Raw genomic sequence first — 17,500 nt, forward strand, 5'->3', positions numbered from 1 at the left:
ATGAACTGGTGCACATGGGTTAACAATTATTGTAGGATAATATATATATATATATATATATATATATATATATATATATATATATATATATATATATATATATATATATATATATATATATATATATATATATATATATATATATGTGTGTGTGTGTGTGTGTGTGTGTGTGTGTGTGTGTGTGTGTGTGTGTGTGTGTGCAGAGAGAGACAGACAGACAGACAGATAGATAGAGAGAGAAGCTGCTACCACCACGATAAGTCACACGACCAACATCAACATTCTGTAATATGTCAACGGGTTATCGCCTTAAAAAAATTGAAAACCAGTTCCGTGGCGTTGCTGGCTTGTGCATACAAGTGTATATATAAAGTGAGAAAACCTGGAAGCTCAGCCAAGAGACTTTCAAACATCTAAGATCAACATTCTAGTCATTCTTACGCTCAGGCGCTTTTTGAATGACTTTTCCTTACAATTGTTCCAAATGCTGTAGTAGGCCCTTAGTGAATATACTACAATTTCTCTTTCATTTGAATATCATGAGCAAAATGGGAGAAGAAGAGGTATGTCTGAAGCAGGTGTTATGGATGTGAATAAGTGTAGATAACAGAGGAAAGGACAGTGTGAAGTAAATGGAGACACGGAAGAGTAGAAAGTAAGGGAAAGGAACAAAATTCGTTTGTAATAAGGCGCTTCGCTGGACTCTCTCCTGAGAATAGATGAAAGTTCCTTTACCTGACATCATCATCATCATCATCATCATCATCATTATTATCATTATTATTATTATTATTATTATTATTAGTATTAATCACACAAATGAATTTTCATTTATAAATAACAAACCATAAAGAACACTAACAGGCTAAACGAGCTTCCATAATATAGGCTGTCCGTTTAAAAAATAATAATGATGAAACGAAATAAAAAAAAAAAAAATAGAAGTGAAATGAATAGATCAAATCACTTCATCTTTAGTTTTTGTTCTTGCACTGAGAATGCTCTCAAGGTTAGTGGATCATCGAAGAACGGTAATAAGTTTTTGGGTATTCGTAGGTCCTGACCCTTGAATGCGACTACTAATCAAGTATTGTTAATATGAGAGTCTTACAAGCCTTTACGAGACGGGGTCAGCTGTTCTGGGCTTGGAAGGACAAACTTGCATTAGCTACTTTCTTTTCTTTTCTTTTTTCTTTCCTTTGATAAGAAAACCAACGGTGAAAAAGTCACTATGTCTTAAAATGGCTATAAAAAGCATAATTAGAATTCCATATTATGTCCGTAAAGGGTGCAAAGAAATTTGAACAGGGGCCCATGAAGTCCCATAAAGGCGATCAAATCCAGTGACATGACGAATCAAGAATTTAAAAGATAAAGACGGGAGATCTTATTAAGACGTTTGTTTGATCTGCAATGGAAATCGACGCTAAGTCTGTTAGTTAAAAGAACTGGGCAGTAGGCCACTCCTTTGCAATGGTATTACTTGCAACGCATTTAGTATGTTCATGTACTTTCTTTTTACAATGGAAAAGTTGATATAAGGACCTTATCTAGCTTGGAAAAATACCTCCAACGTTGCCACAGATCAATGAAAGATTAAAAAAAAAAAGTTTAGGCCGAAGGTTAGGCCATACGGTGGATCTACTTCTTATTTCGTCATTAATTCATACAACTTGAGAGTGTTTCCTCATTTTCAGAGCTCTTTCATAGTAGAGTGAGCACTTGAGCAAGCAGCATACTATATACGAGTGCATTAGAAATGTATGTAATTGGGAAATCAAATGATTGCCCACTTCTCAAGACAACGGCCACCCAATGAACTCTGAACTTCTCGTTTTCCTATTTTTTTTCTTTTTTGCATACGTTTTCTCTTGGGAACCTTGAAATCATAAAAAAAAAAAAGGAGAGGCCACGCTTCAAATCCCCGCATTACGAAAGCTAAGAAAACGTTTCGCGCAACAAATACGAATTCTTTACTAGTCTCGTTCTCTGCGAAAGTATAGGAAAACACCGTCGCCCGCTATATTCGTGGTTAAGTAAACCTGACGTGACAACAGTACATTTTCTTGCAACCAAAGGCTGAGAACAGCACCAATCGTTATTTTCATAGCTGGTTAACAAAGGTGAGCTTACCTGCATGTCATGAAGACCAACAAAGATGACTTGAACTTCAGCGACAGGTCGGTGCGTCACCATACCCTGGAAAAAGGGGAGGTGCTTGTGACGTCACCTGACTTACTCCCTGGCCCAGCTTAAGAAGGTTGACGGTTCAACTAAAGTTCAGAGAGAGCGAAGTGTTTCAACCTTACTTTCAGTTCCACCACAGGTCTCCTGTGGTGCAGTCCTTTTGGGTGAAAGAGTTCTCGCAAATAGTGAATACAGGTAAATCTTCCAGTGTTCAGTTTTAATCGTCTAACATACGGTTAAATAAGGTGAATAGTGATCCAATGGGGTTCTGTTGTAGACGAAGAACACAGTTATTTTAGAAATATTTCCATTGATAAAAAATGTATAATTCATTGTTTAACAGTAACAAAAGAAGAAAACATAACTAGATGTAAAGTCTTGATTTAGATTAGTGCTGCCACCTAATGACAAAATTAATTGAGGAAAACTTTTACAAAATTATTTCAAAAGATCAAGTGAGATATTGCACACCAATAGACAAACTATCATCTCTCTCATAAGAATGCACATTGTTTTGAGAAGTATGACTTTTCATAAAAATTCATACTAGGTATCCAGATTAGTATTTTCTTTTTTCCCATTAATTCTGTGTCAGTGACCCTATTAGTCACGTAGTATGTTAACTTATAACCGATTATCGATTAATCTTTTTCGCTTAGGAAATATTTACAACACAAATGTATCTCGAAGAAGACCGGTCCGTCGCTTCAGTTGTCAAAACCTATTCACCTTTTTTTCCGGGCAGAGGCTAAACCATACACACACACACACACATACACACACACACACACACACACACACACACATATTATATTATAAAATATATATTATATTATAAAATTATATATATATATATATATATGTGTGTGTGTGTGTGTGTGTGTATATTTATATATACATATGGATGTATGTACAGTATGTGTGTGTGTTCCAGCATAACTCTGAAATGCATTGAGCAATTTCAACCAACCTTGGTATACACATGACTTACTATCTAGAAAAGAATACTGTTGGGGTAAGACATCACTAGCACCAAAGGGCACCATAGGGCACCAAAGGGGGTGGGGGTGGGAAGGGGGTGACATGCAAAAATAAACTAAAATGACAGATAGTAGTGCCTAATCCATAGTTTTTGAGCTTGATGATATGAATAGTGACACTCCCGATGCCCTTTAAGTCCAAGTTCAGCCCCGATAGGAATGGGGGTGAGAAGGGGTGAAATATAAAACTACAAAAATGCTGGGCAATGTAATTGTAGCAACTATCTTAACAGGACAGAGAGAGAGAGAGAGAGAGAGAGAGGAGGGAGGGAGTTTATAGGAGTTTATAGGTATATATATATATATATATATATATATATATATATATATATATACATACATACATATATATATATATATATATATATATATATATACATACATACATATATATATATATATATATATATATATATATATATATATATATATATATATATATATATATATATATATATATATATATATATATATATATTAGAAAACATATCCCGTTGACCTTTGCACTGAAATAAAAAAACGTAAACATGAGCTGGAAAAGTTGTCAATGTGCATGATACCTCAGGAAAATACTGGTTTTTCTCTGGTTGGGTCACGTTTCTTTTTATTGTAAGCCTTATAAAGAAGTCTGACTATAATGAGAATAGTCGTTTTTATCCAAAGCGAAAATGGTTTTTTTCCCTTTAGGCAACAGGATTCGGGCTGAAGATGGTAAAATGCTCCAGCGTGGGTTCGCTCACTGATAAAATTGTTTTTGTTGATACTGGCGTTGTTAGATTAAGGTAGCCTTACATGGACGAGCTCAGACATAGGACAGTCATCCCTATTTTGATCAAAGTGTAGCATTTTCTTTGCTAAAGTTTATTTATGAAGAATGCCCATCTTAATCCTTTTTATAAATCTAAGAACATAGAGCAACTTGTAGGAGAGAGAGAGAGAGAGAGAGAGAGAGAGAGAGAGAGAGAGAGAGAGAGAGAGAGAGAGAGAGAAACTGAATAAGAAGACATAAGATGAAGCATTTTTAGGAATAGGCGCATAGACTGAATATGACTTAGCCTGAAGTTCGTTCAGAAAAACAGTCACTGGCAGTAGGTTTTAAATCTGTTTGAAAATAATCCGTAAACCTTATGTAAAGATATTTCAATCGCCTATTAATCCTTGTTATTTTTATTTGAAATGATCTCATTGATACTTGTCTCCATGTTACAGTCCTATATGTTTTGTATGTTCTTAAATTGTTGCACTGTTGCTTTTTCTGTGGATCAACTACCACAACTATTGGTGTGATAAATAATTTGAAATAAAAAATGGAAATCTCGCTCAACAACAGGCAGGTAGGTGATAAGGGATGGGTTACGTAACATCCAGAATCGGATTTTGTCCGAAGATGAGCAAAAGGCACACGCGTATAAATATCAATCATGACGTGGCATTGTTTAATCTTTTCAGTTTATTGGCCTTTTTTATTATGAATATTTTTGCAGAAGTTAAACAGCAACAAAAGTCTCTACTAATGTAATTTCTTCATGTCTATATGCAGATAAATTGTCGGAAACTAGGACTGTTAACAAAAACAAAAGGTTTAAACGGATTACTTTAATAAGGAATAATTCTTTTCAAGACAGCAAAAGTTTTCCAAAACCTCTCTAGTAAATTTTCGTAGCTACATAAATAAATAGAAAAATAAACCAGGGTGTCGGCAGGTTAAAACAGATTATCCGAATGACGAAAGAGGAAACCGGAAAATTTACAATCGCAAATACATCGTCTCTCTTTATCTGTAGCTGTGCATTAAGAAAAGAAATTTCATAATAGAAAAGACAGGAATTAACTGTCGCGACTATAATACTGTACAGTAGTTATTACGTTACCTGTTTGGTGTCTTGCTAACCAAAATTGTTTATTTCCAATTTTTTTTCTTACGTTGTTAGATTAAGCCAGCCTTATGCCGGCAGATCTAATCTTACTCTCACAAGTACCCCGTAATTTTTTGGACATGAGCTGCCTAACATTTTCAAATGAAATTGGTTTTTATACTTATTTCATGCCTGAATGTGTTGTCTTTGATGTTCAAAAGCCTACTGAGCTATTTGGTCTTCAAGACGCGCTTTGTTTGTGGCTGCTTGAGCTGTTTGGGTTTCAAGATGCCATTATTTTTAGTAATTTCTGAATTCTCGAGCGGTTTCGTGATCAGCACGGTCCTTGGGGAGAAATATGAATGTATGGGCCTGATGAAAATTGCCAAGTGCGATTCCCACCCTCTGCACGAACCTGACAAATTTTCCTCATCTTCATTTTCAATTCATAATCAGTTATCGACATCTTTTGATGGATTCACTAGATTTCTTTCGTTTACTCTGAACTTAGAAGTTGGCTTTTGAGCGATTTTCTTCACTTCAAGTAGAATTTTAGTTTTCTGTAAAAGAAAACTATTGAGATGGCTTTGTCTGTCCGTCCTTACCTTTTCTGTCCAGCCTCAGATCTTAAAAGCTACTGAGACTAGAGGGCTGGAAATTGGCATGTTGATCATCCACCCTCCAATCATCAAACATACCAAATTGCAGCCCTCTAGCATCAGTAGTTTTTATTTTATTTAAGGTTAAAGTCAACCATGATCGTGGGTCTAGCACCGCTACAGTTGCCAACAACACAGGCCACCACCAGGACGTGGCCAAAAGTTTCATGGACCACGGCTGAGAGTTTCATACAGCATTATACGCTGTACAGAAAACTCGATTGCATTTTTTACTTGTTTTTATTAACTTCTTAGGAAGCGCTTGTCTTATTTCATTTCCATCATCTTCAGGCAGTCGCATCTCACCACTACCGCAGGATTGCACTTCACCCACCTCGGTCTGTGCTTGGAATCAGCCCGCCACTCCTTCAAATCCCCTGGTTGAACCCTTTGTCCTTGAAGCGCCTGCTGTTGCCTGATGCACAGTATTTGACTTTATGATTTTTTCTTCTGTCCTTTATTTATTTATTTACCTATTTATGATTTTTGTTTACTATACTTGTCTTAACTGTAATCTTCTCTTTCTAACTAAGGAAATAACGCTCTTTAGGTGCTTGCATAGCTTGTTTGTAAATTTTCTAACTTATTACGACTGATATTATTCATGTGTACTTACAGCAGTTATTTTTGTGGTTGCATTTCTGGTTATTTTCATAGGTTCCTGATGAGAGGATCAATGAAAACAAATTCTGAAGGTCTTACAGGAAGTCAGGGTTTAAATGTTGATTGTGTTGGTAAGAAGTTAATCTAATAATTCTCACGAACCCTGGTTGTCTCATTATTATAGGTGGAAGATCTGCCAGTTAACTTTATCTTTTTTGTTTATTTTAGATCTGATAATTTGTTTTCTTTTTGGATATGATTGAGTGAGATTATGCGCTCTTCATAATATCCGGAGATCTTTTTGTGCGTACCATTATGAGCCCGTTGTACTCCATAAGGAGTAAAGGATCTTTCCTTTCTTTAAAAAAAAAAAAAAATAGTCATTCCACATTTATTATTAATACACTGAGACCAGACACTTTCTGGAAGTCTGGAAGCCAGGAAAAAGAAACCTACAAGAAACAACTGCGCCTGTGATATCTTTCCATATTCTAACTAGACACATCTGAGACAAACTTGACAATGACTTTGAGTTTAGACGTGTTCACATTGACTTAGTAATCGAAAGATTCTCATGTATAATTTTTATAAGTTACATCTCCGAGTACATACACTTATAAACTTCATAATTTAGGTCTTATTTTTAGTTTTCTGTAAAAGAAAACTACTGTGCCGGATTTGTCTGCCCGTCCGCACTTTTTCTGTCCGCCCTCAGATCTTAAAAACTACTAAGGCTAGAGGGCTGCAAATTGGTATGTTGATCATCCACCCTTGAATCATCAAACATACCAAATTGCAGCCCTCTAGCCTCCTCAGTAGTTTTTATATTTTTAAAGTTAAAGTTAGCCATAATCGTGCATCTGGTAACGATATAGGATAACCCACCACCGGTTCGTGGTTCAAGTTTCATGGGCCGCGGTTCATACAGCATTATACCGAGACCACCGAAACATAGATCTATTTTAGGTGGCCTTGATTTATACGCTGTAGCGGCTGTACAGAAAACTCGATTGCTCCGAAGAAACTTCGGCTCATATTTTTTACTTGTTTTATAAGTTGGGCCTTCGAAATTACATACTTAAAAACTTCATAATTTAGGTTTGCTTCACGGGATTTTAACCAACCGTCAACAGACTGGTGTGGAAGTTGGTGTTTAGTGAGCCCACGGTCTAGAGTCTCTAGACTCTAGAGTCTAGACTGTGAGTGAGGCCAGGCTTACTTTGTATCGTGTTCCATAAGATAGTGTTACTGAACATCTAATGTTTCTAGTCTTTATTGATGAAATGTCTGTTGGTCTAGAGTTTAGAGTTTAAAAAATAAGCGAACACAGCATCCAGCTTATATTGCTCTTGTATACTATCAGTGTTGTTGATGTCGATGCACATACTGTAAGCTTCAAAAGGCTGTACTGTTATTTTGAAGTATCAAGCAAAATTGACAGAGTTTTCTTTATTTATTAATATTGTTGGTTACATGTGTATGTGTGTCTTTGTTGCTGTTTTTGTTCATTTGTTATTTTAATGGTTGTTCTCTTATGTTTCTCCGTTTTCCACTTATGTACATTCTGTTTATGGAAGCTTGCTTGACAACTTAATTGCCCGTTAGGTTTTTACACTTATTTTGATAGTTAAATGGTGATACTAGTGAAGACCATGTCAAAAACCCAATTGCCTTTTATTGTAGAGGGGAACCATCCATCTTCTATTATGTTATTTGCTACTTGTCTTTAGGGATGTCAAACGACCCACTTTGTTTTGTGCAATGTCTTTTTCATATTTCTCTTCTAGTTGAAACATGCTCTACTACTTTCCTTGGGTTTAACCTGTTAAATTAAACACTTTCAGGATGATGATCAAGTTGAGGCAGCAGCATTTGTTGGCGACCGTAGTGCTGAGTAGTGTGATTGGCGCCATTTTCTCATCTCCAGTGACATCAACGCCAAATCCCGCCACAGTTCCGTCCACATTATCAAGCGTATCCCCGCCACAGTCGTCATCTTCATCATCTTCATCCTCGTTCATAGCCACATCATCTCATACGTCAACATCAGTACTGTCATCCTCCTCATCCTCTTCAGCTGAAAGAGAGACGTCGCCACAAAATGCATCGTCCATTTCAGACCTAGCCTCTGAACCGAGCTCAGACGTTGTTGATGTGGAGGTGCTGCTACAGCATTCATTCTCAGCAGCAGAAGAAGCCACATCGTCATCTACGTCTGAGCCTAATTCCACGCCATTACCCCTTCCATCAGAAGATGTCTCATTATCAAAATCTTTGCAAGCAGATGAAGCATCACTTTCACCAGAACCTACTTCATTCAATCACTTGTCGACAATTCAAACCGAACCTTCTGTGACGTCTACTTTACACTCACCCCTCCAGACTGAAAACACTCATTCATCTCCTGCCCCAGAGTCATCTACAGATGATTCATCAGCGTCCTCACCATCGTCACTACCTTCCTCGGAGGCACCTCCATCTACACCACCACCATCGCTATCCGATGCCGAACCCTCTGTTCAATGAATCGTCACTGTCACCAGTCGAATCGCGTTCTTCGTTTTCTGAAGCTGTCATTCTGGAAGAGCCCGAAGTTCTGTCTCCTCTCACTCTTCAGTCATTTCCATCAGAGACAGACAACGCAACTGAAACGGAATTCACTCTAACAGAACCTCTGCATTCATCTAATTCATCCGCTGAGGCGCTACGTAACTTGACTCAAGAATTTTATCTCTGGAGACTCCAGGAAAGTCCGCAATATGCTATTCAGGTATGGAAAGTAGGCAGCAGACTTTCAATAAACTATTCTCGTCTCCATTTTTCCAAAGAAATATGAAGAAAATATTCATAAAAGAATGGAAACATAAGTTTTCTGGAAATATTCGTCTAAATCTGTGATATACATTGATAATTAATGAACAGGTTTATGTTTAGATGCTTATATTGAAAAGTTATTCGCTTTTTACTTACATCTTAAGTTGCTAACATTTATTATTTCGTTTATTTATTTTCTTAACAAAAGGTTGGAATTAACGGGGACAATGTTGCTCGTCTTGACGACGTTAGTCCGGAACACTTCGAACGAAAAAAGGTAAGATTATCTCATTTCATGAAAGTTCTCTAACAATAAAGGCATTAATTCAAAATTAATGACAGCTGTAAGTCGTTAATCTTTGTAATACGATGATACGATTGGAAAACCTACTGATTTGTTACTCACGCATGATAACTAGATCTCATAACGACCCATTAAGATCAGAAAGTTAACACTTTCAGATGCCACCCCTGGAAGTGGGAAAAGCAAAAAGCATACACACACACACACACTTATACATGTATATGTGTGTGTATGTAGTATATATCCATATATACATAAATAAATAAAAATATATACACAAATATATATAACCTTTTCTAATGGGGGTGTCTCCAGAAGCTGTTAACCTTTCGGTCCTCATTTTGGTGAGGTTGCTAGCCACATCGACAGCTAATGTCACTAGCATACAGTAGAATTAATATGACAACACTAAACTTTGATTTGAGAACTTGTAAGATTCAACATCCTATTATAATCCCTGGCTAAATTTATACACGTGCCCTTACAGGCGATGGCCGGTAATAAAGAAAAAAAGTCACAATTTTGGCTAGGGCAAAAAGTCACAGAAAAAAGTCACATTAATTTATGGTGACAATGAAAGCAAATAAAGTAATAAAACAGAAAATATTTTGGATCTTTCCTAAATAGTGATCCCCATGGGTTTTCGGGGGTCGTTATCTAGGACTAATATTTCTTTGTGGTCATTATCTTTAAGATATTTACAGTCTTTTATTTATGTTTTTACGGTAATCCCCAACGGGCTTGTACTAAACACGCAGCAAAAGTGGATGCATACCAGGTTAAAACCCTTGTGGTTCTACTATCTAGGAAAGATTAATGTGACTTTTATTCCTGTGACTTTTTTTTTCTGATTTTTTTTACCTGTGACTTTTTTTACCTGGATTCTTACAGGCAGCTACTATGAACAAGGGCCCGTGTTGGTTTATAGCCTGAATTTACGGCAACATTAACAATAACAAAAAAGTTCAACAACTTTCTCGCTTAACTAAAATTCTGTTCAATCAGCTGGAGCTTCTAGATGGCAATATCGAGCGCCTGATCCATCACAAGCGGGCCACTGTGCTTCCTCGTGCCAAAATAATATTCTTGAATCTTCCCTGACACAGCTTCTGATCCTTGGACTTCCACACTGAGGTTTAAGGGCATTTGCTTGAACTAATACCAAGAAATACTTTCATTTATTTTATTTAGTTACTTCTTGACTTTAATCTATTCGTTTTTGAAGAGAATTGCCAATTTATTTCTTAACCTGTTCATTGCACAGTACCTTTATTCAAATTTGCGTTTCTCATTTTGAGAAATCTCATTCACCTTAATGATATAGATAAAGAGAATTACCACAGTTATATGAAAAAATTCATGTGACATATTCTATCCTTTATCATTTCATCGAACGCTTATGGGCTGCTTCAGCAACAAGAGCCCGTGATGGCATAAGGCCAGTTTAATCTAGAAGAAGTTCATTGAGGACTAATAATGTTCTCTTTGAATATCACCGACGCTTTTAGCTTTTACATAATTTTTCGTATATAAATTAACTGTCATGCACCATATTCATGCTGAACTATATAATGCATTTAGGATCTTGTCGGTCTTCCGTGACTTTTTACTTTAGATCTCATTATCATTCTCAAACTAATTTTTATATATATTATTCTCAAACTAATTTTATCTATTACCATATATATATATATATCTTTATTCTAAATATATATATATATATATATATATATATATATATATATATATATATATATATATATATATATATATATATATATATATATATATATATGTGTATATATGTGTATATATTGTATTATATAATGTATGTATATATATTCTTTCGGGTCTGTTTCTGTTCCAGTTTTAAAAATTTACGCAATTAATTTCTAATTTCTCTAAAAATAATTCTTTATTTTTATTGTATGGAAATTATCTGTTTTCTATTATAGGTTGAACCATATAAAAGTTCATTGTCCTCCATGATTTTCCTTAGCTTGTGTTATCGGAAATTCTGTCAATTCACTCTTTTTAAGTTCAGTATCCGATGTCGCATTATCTTGCTCTGTTTTTCTCGTGTGTTGCAGATTAAAACTGAGGAATTCCTGGAGAGAGCCCAGGGTATAAACGCAAGCGAATTATTGGGAGGTGATCTTCTGACTCACAGAATCTTCATCGAAGACATGAATTCATTCCTTCGAAACTTCGAATACATCAAGTACGGCTTTAGGATTACCTTTCTCTCTCTTTCGTGACAGGAATCGTAACAGTTTCCTACTGTTAGTAGTTAGCAAGGGAGCTGAAATTGATTTTGCACTAGATGTCCACCAGAAAGGTTATTGAAAACGCGTGCTGAAAACGAATCTATATAAAATATATATATATATATATATATGAACATATATATATATATATATATATATATATATATATATATATATATATATATATATATATATATATATATATATATATATATATATATATATATATATATATATATATATATATATACAAACATAGAGGTATTCAACACGCAGTCTCGTGTGGAACAGAAACGAATTTCTGACTCACATGAAGATCGAACCCTGGTCTTTCAATGAAAAGGCAAGGGAGCGCTTGCCCCTTTCAGTTGAGAGACCTGCGTTCGATCGCGATGTGAGTGAGAAAAATATATATATATAATATATATATATATATATATATATATATATATATATATATATATATATATATATATATATATATATATATATATATATATATATGTATATATATATGTGCTAAACATAAGTGTTACTTATTTTGATCTTCTGTTCCAGATTCTTTATGCCAGTAACCATCATGGACGGCCCTCAACAAAGGCTAAAGTACACGCTAAAGAAATTAATTGTTCTCGAGTCGTTTAATGACTACAAGAAACTCATATCGAGGTGGGTATTGGGATTACTTTCTATTTTCATAAATTTAGCGAAAGTAAAAGTCCTCATTTGATGGTCATAAGTCGCTTTCAAATCTCGCGAAGTCATCAAAACTGTAGCCTAGAGAGAGAGAGAGAGAGAGAGAGAGAGAGAGAGAGAGAGAGAGAGAGAGAGAGAGAGAGAAGGAAAGTCATCAGTACTGAACTGCTTTTTATGTTGTGGGCCGAAAGTTAGTCACCTTTTGTTCTTGAGCACCTGGTCAGCTACATTCACCTGAACCTTGATCAGTGCGCGGCAGATTAAATGTCAATCAAAGATCTTGTAGGAAAACTTACCGGCAGCATTATTGAATTTGTATCTTATTTTCTTTTTTAAGGCTGTTTATGCAAAGCCTTCAAGTAGTATAATGACAATTTGATATTATGTAATCATAAAAGTTGCCTTAAACCCGTTCTCTGCAAGGCGGAGGGGTAAGCAGACCAGTTTCACACGGCCTTAATCATGTTACTCCTTTTTAATGGTCTCAATTGTAATCGTTTGTTTTATATAAGCGCTCACTTTTTATGGGACTGAAGCTACTCAGCCTTCACGAAGAAATGTGTACCATTTTCGTGACAACGAGATGCCTAAAATTCAGTTGGAACAGTAAATTTTGCAATGGAGACTCACGTTTATATATAAATTCAGATATACTACTGACGCACATTGCTTAAGCTAATCACATACTGGATTGTCAGTTCATATTTATCGACATCTTTATTTTAATGACAACGACTCCTAGGACTTACAAAGACATCTCTTCGAAAAATGCCCTGCGTACGCTTACGTGGACAGTGACTCATATTCCCAAGAAAAAGTAAAAATAGAAACGCCCCACTAGCCTAGAAATAAATGACGTCCCACGCCTTCAGAAAATATGCTCAGAAAATAAATGACACCTACAGTAAATCCAGAAAACAGAATCAGCCTTACGGCCGGTCCGCTGCCGTAGTGGTTAGTGTCTCGGTATGTCACTCAGATGTCGCGGGTTCGCGTCTTCCCCAGGGCGATAAAAAATCACAGGCTCTGTATTACGATTAGTTACTGCTGCAGTGTGGGGTCTGTGGTGGGAGGTTGAAACCAACATTCTTTGGAAGCTTGAATTTCAAGACAATGGCCCCTGTGTGCTTGTTCCGTGTGAGTAGTTTTCATCTGAGATAACAATAATAATTAAAATGAATGCTGTCTCCCACAGCCAGAAGAAACAAAAATCTTCCTCTTCCAGAAGACAGAAAATGTCTCTCATAACCAAAAAGTAACAAATGTCTTCCTGACCCAAAAAATAACAGATATACAAAGGCCGTTCCTAACCGAGACAATAAGAAATGTTTCCTTCCACACACAAGTGCTAACAAATGTCCCCTCACATTCAAAGACCAGAGAACTTCTCTAACAGAAAATAACAAATGTCTCCCACCCCACACCCTCACTGGCCGTAACCTCCTCCCTATATTGTCTGAGTTACTGTGAGAAGCTTAAAAACCAACACTAGATCATTATACCTGTTTCCTTGTTCTTAAATGCAATTCTAGCACCCGATAATGTTGAGAATGTTTCGAGGATGTTAGTGCCAAAAATATTTTTCTTTTTGTTTTAACAAATCTAGTAAATATGGGATTTAAGACAGGTAGATGATGGCTCTATGAACACATTCATTACTCTCAGATAGTTACTGAAGCTGAGAATATACCAGGGGATACATAACATAGGTCTTACCAGAAGAATATATAATGCAATGGCTCTAAAATGAAAGTAAGCAATGTTTGTTATTTAAGCAACCCTTCCATTTATTCTTGCATAGCCTATTTCTTTCTGCTGAATATTACACCGGGGTTACTGCTAAAATAAGACCAATTACAGTGTACCTTAAGCCAGCACGTTGTAGATGGTACTCAAGGTCTTTTGCAGCTTCCTTTCTTAGTTCCCAGCTGCAGACTTTTCAGGCTTTTACTTTTCATCCGTTATCTTCCGTCTTTCCTCGCTTAGCTGTCCAACCCCTCTAATTGCGCCTCCCATTTAAGAAAAAATCCTTCAATCGAGCCTTTCGATAGACTAGAAATGTGACACAGTGTTCCCATTAAACTTATTATTATTATTATTATTATTATTATTATTATTATTATTATTATTATTTCGAAACAGGTATAGAGACTTTCCACGCCAAGCCGACCAGTTGACAGAAGTTATGAGAGGAAATATAGCAGATGGCCTGATGCCTTCGAATTGGTCTTTGTAAGTAGCTTTAACACGTTAAGATAGATTAAAGAAACTCATAATTACAAGTGTATACATACCAACATATATATATATATATATATATATATATATATATATATATATATATATATATATGTATATATATATATATATATATATATATATATATATATATATATATATATATATGTATGTATATATGTATATATGTGTATGTACTGTATATATGTGCGTGTTTAGAAGAGAGAGAAAGAGAGGGAGAAATACTTTCACAGATACTGGATAATTCATATCCATCATATTAGAGCCGCGATGTAAGGAGAAAGGAAATACTAAGGCTCAAGGCCTCAATAAGTCATGCAACGTATGGTGACAGCCGATCAGTACCGATTAGCGAGCCAAGACATCACATCTCACCGTATTTTTTTGAAAAATGCAAAGCCGTCTTCAAGTTCAACAACAAACCATTATTTCTAGGGATCATTTCGTCGTAATATTATGGCTGAATTTCATCATGGTTTCGGAATTGGCATCGGATCCAGTTTTCTTGACAAATTCGCCCCTGATAACGCTCTCTCAAGTCGCCAGACTACTTCAACTACAGATCTCCCTGTGGCTTTTTGTTTCTTCTGCTCTGGCTGTTGCACAGCTATTCATGTCATGCTAGGATAATTTGGAAGGTTAAGCCTCAAAAAATATGATATATATATATATATATATATATATATATATATATATATATATATATATATATATATATATATATATATGTATATATATTCAGCTGAAGACACAGGAAAGGCTTGAGAAGAAACGACAGAGTGCAAAGTACTTTCGTATGATTAACACATCTTCAGCGTCCAAGCTTTTCCTGTGGCTTCAGCTGGTAAACAAATCACGTGCATATTTTTTTTATTTTTAGGAATATATATGTATATATGTAAATATATATATATATATATATATATATATATATATATATACATATATATATACATACATATATACATGTGTGTGTATGTATATGCATGTATGAAAGGGATTACAACGATGACTCAGTTTTACGAACAGCAAAAGGTAGCTCTCCAAATTATGATCAGCTTTCTTTGATGAACTCAGGTCCTGAATTAACCAAGGCACGGAAAAGGACATTAACAAGGATCACTGAGTTTCCAAAGTATCTCCTTTAAACCTGTTCTGAACGTCTTGCGGAGGATGGGGTCAAGCGTATAAAGACCTGGATTTAGATTAAAATGATTTTCACATTTGTCACCTGTATTAACGCAGATTCTAAGAGGTTTTTAGTCACAATATTTACCCAGTTTATTTGTATTACTATGGGACCAATCAGTCCTTTGGGATTTCTAATTTTGATGTACAGAAAGAGCATTCTCCTTCTGACCATTCTATCTGAACGTTTACACTGATTTATTTTAACATTTAACCCCTTACTTGACTTCACGGTTTTGTTGGGACAAGTATCCAAAATATGAGCTGGATAACGGACGTCCATGCCTATTTTCCTAGCGTTCTGAACGTGGCAACACGTAATGCTCGCAGGAACATTGAAGAGAATACAAAGATTTTTTATATAAATATAATGTCTAGAAAAATGATGTACGTAAGTTAAATTCTTTGTTGTTTTTCTATAACTGCCAATTTATAATGAAATTATTACCATCCCATAAGTGTCTAAAAATGACACGCCACCATCTTTTCCGATTTCTGGCGTGAATTTGGTAGGTGGACTTGATCATGCAATTTTCTAAGAGGGTATTTACATATGTGTCTTTGGGTATAACAGCTAAAATGTTACCTACATATTGGAACCATGGTACAGGCATTTGAATAATCTTTGGATAAAATGTAAAAAAAAAAAAACTCCATATGTAAATGACATGCACATTGCACTGTTTAAATCCAGGATTAAAAGAGTATTAATTCTGGTTTAAATAATTATTAGATTAAAATTCCGTAGGGGGTTATTGCCGTCACTACGCCTCCCGTGGTGCACTGTAGGCATTACTTAGGTTCGCAGCAGCGTCCCTTTGGCCCCTAGCTGCAACCTTTTCATTCCTTTTATTGTACTTCCGTTCAGATACTTTCTTCCACCTTACTTTCCACCCTCTCCTAACAATTGCTCCATAGTGCAACTGCTTTGAGGTTTTCTTCCTGTTACACCTTTCAAACCTTTCTAGTCTCAGTTTCCCCTCGAGCGCTAAGTGACTTCCTTAGTACCATCTCTTGGCCTTTGGTCTAAATTTTATATTCCATTCCATTAGATCAAAGGTTAAACTTACTTGAAACTCTCCGTTTTGGAGAATAAATCATTTCATATGATTCTATAGATTTTATTTAATATGATTCTTCCTTATCCATTGAACCACAGGATGGCGTCATAGAACAGTTTGACGATCTTCTGGTGCCGACCAACGAATCCATCTTCTACGAGCCTTTCAGAAACATTGCCATCAATATAACACCGGAGCAAAAGTATGTGCTTTTTTTTTTTGTTATTTTCATTTGCATGGTCCTCCACTGCAATAAATCAAAGGTTTTTATGGAAAAAAATATTAGTCCACAGTTTCTTTTGTAAATTGTATTATAAATTGTTATTGAAATTTGGTTAGCTAAAAAAATTGACTTCCACTGGAGAAGATAAATAGGATTCTGAACTGTTACTAATAATAATAATAATAATAATAATAATAATAATAATAATAATAATAATAATAATAATAATAATAGTTGTAAGATCCTGCTGAACTATTATTATTATTATTATTATTATTATTATTATTATTATTATTATTATTTGAACAATAATAGCTATATCTATCTATCTGATCTATTTCAT

The 17,500-nt window shown here is 35.2% G+C and overlaps 1 protein-coding gene across 1 annotated transcript in view; it reads left to right on the forward strand.

Moving 5' to 3' along the window:
- Positions 1-2,226: 2,226 nt before the first annotated feature.
- Positions 2,227-17,500, forward strand: part of LOC136835055 (uncharacterized) — a 22,890-nt gene continuing 7,616 nt past the window's right edge. The window contains exons 1-7 of the mRNA XM_067098172.1: positions 2,227-2,382; positions 8,190-9,115; positions 9,368-9,436; positions 11,554-11,684; positions 12,289-12,399; positions 14,569-14,658; positions 17,032-17,136. Coding sequence (XP_066954273.1) covers positions 8,771-9,115; positions 9,368-9,436; positions 11,554-11,684; positions 12,289-12,399; positions 14,569-14,658; positions 17,032-17,136 — 851 coding nt within the window. The 5' untranslated portion in view covers positions 2,227-2,382; positions 8,190-8,770. The remainder of the gene's footprint in view (positions 2,383-8,189; positions 9,116-9,367; positions 9,437-11,553; positions 11,685-12,288; positions 12,400-14,568; positions 14,659-17,031; positions 17,137-17,500) is intronic.

The sequence above is a fragment of the Macrobrachium rosenbergii genome, chromosome 54 (assembly GCF_040412425.1).
Source record: "Macrobrachium rosenbergii isolate ZJJX-2024 chromosome 54, ASM4041242v1, whole genome shotgun sequence".
Lineage (NCBI taxonomy): Eukaryota > Metazoa > Arthropoda > Malacostraca > Decapoda > Palaemonidae > Macrobrachium > Macrobrachium rosenbergii.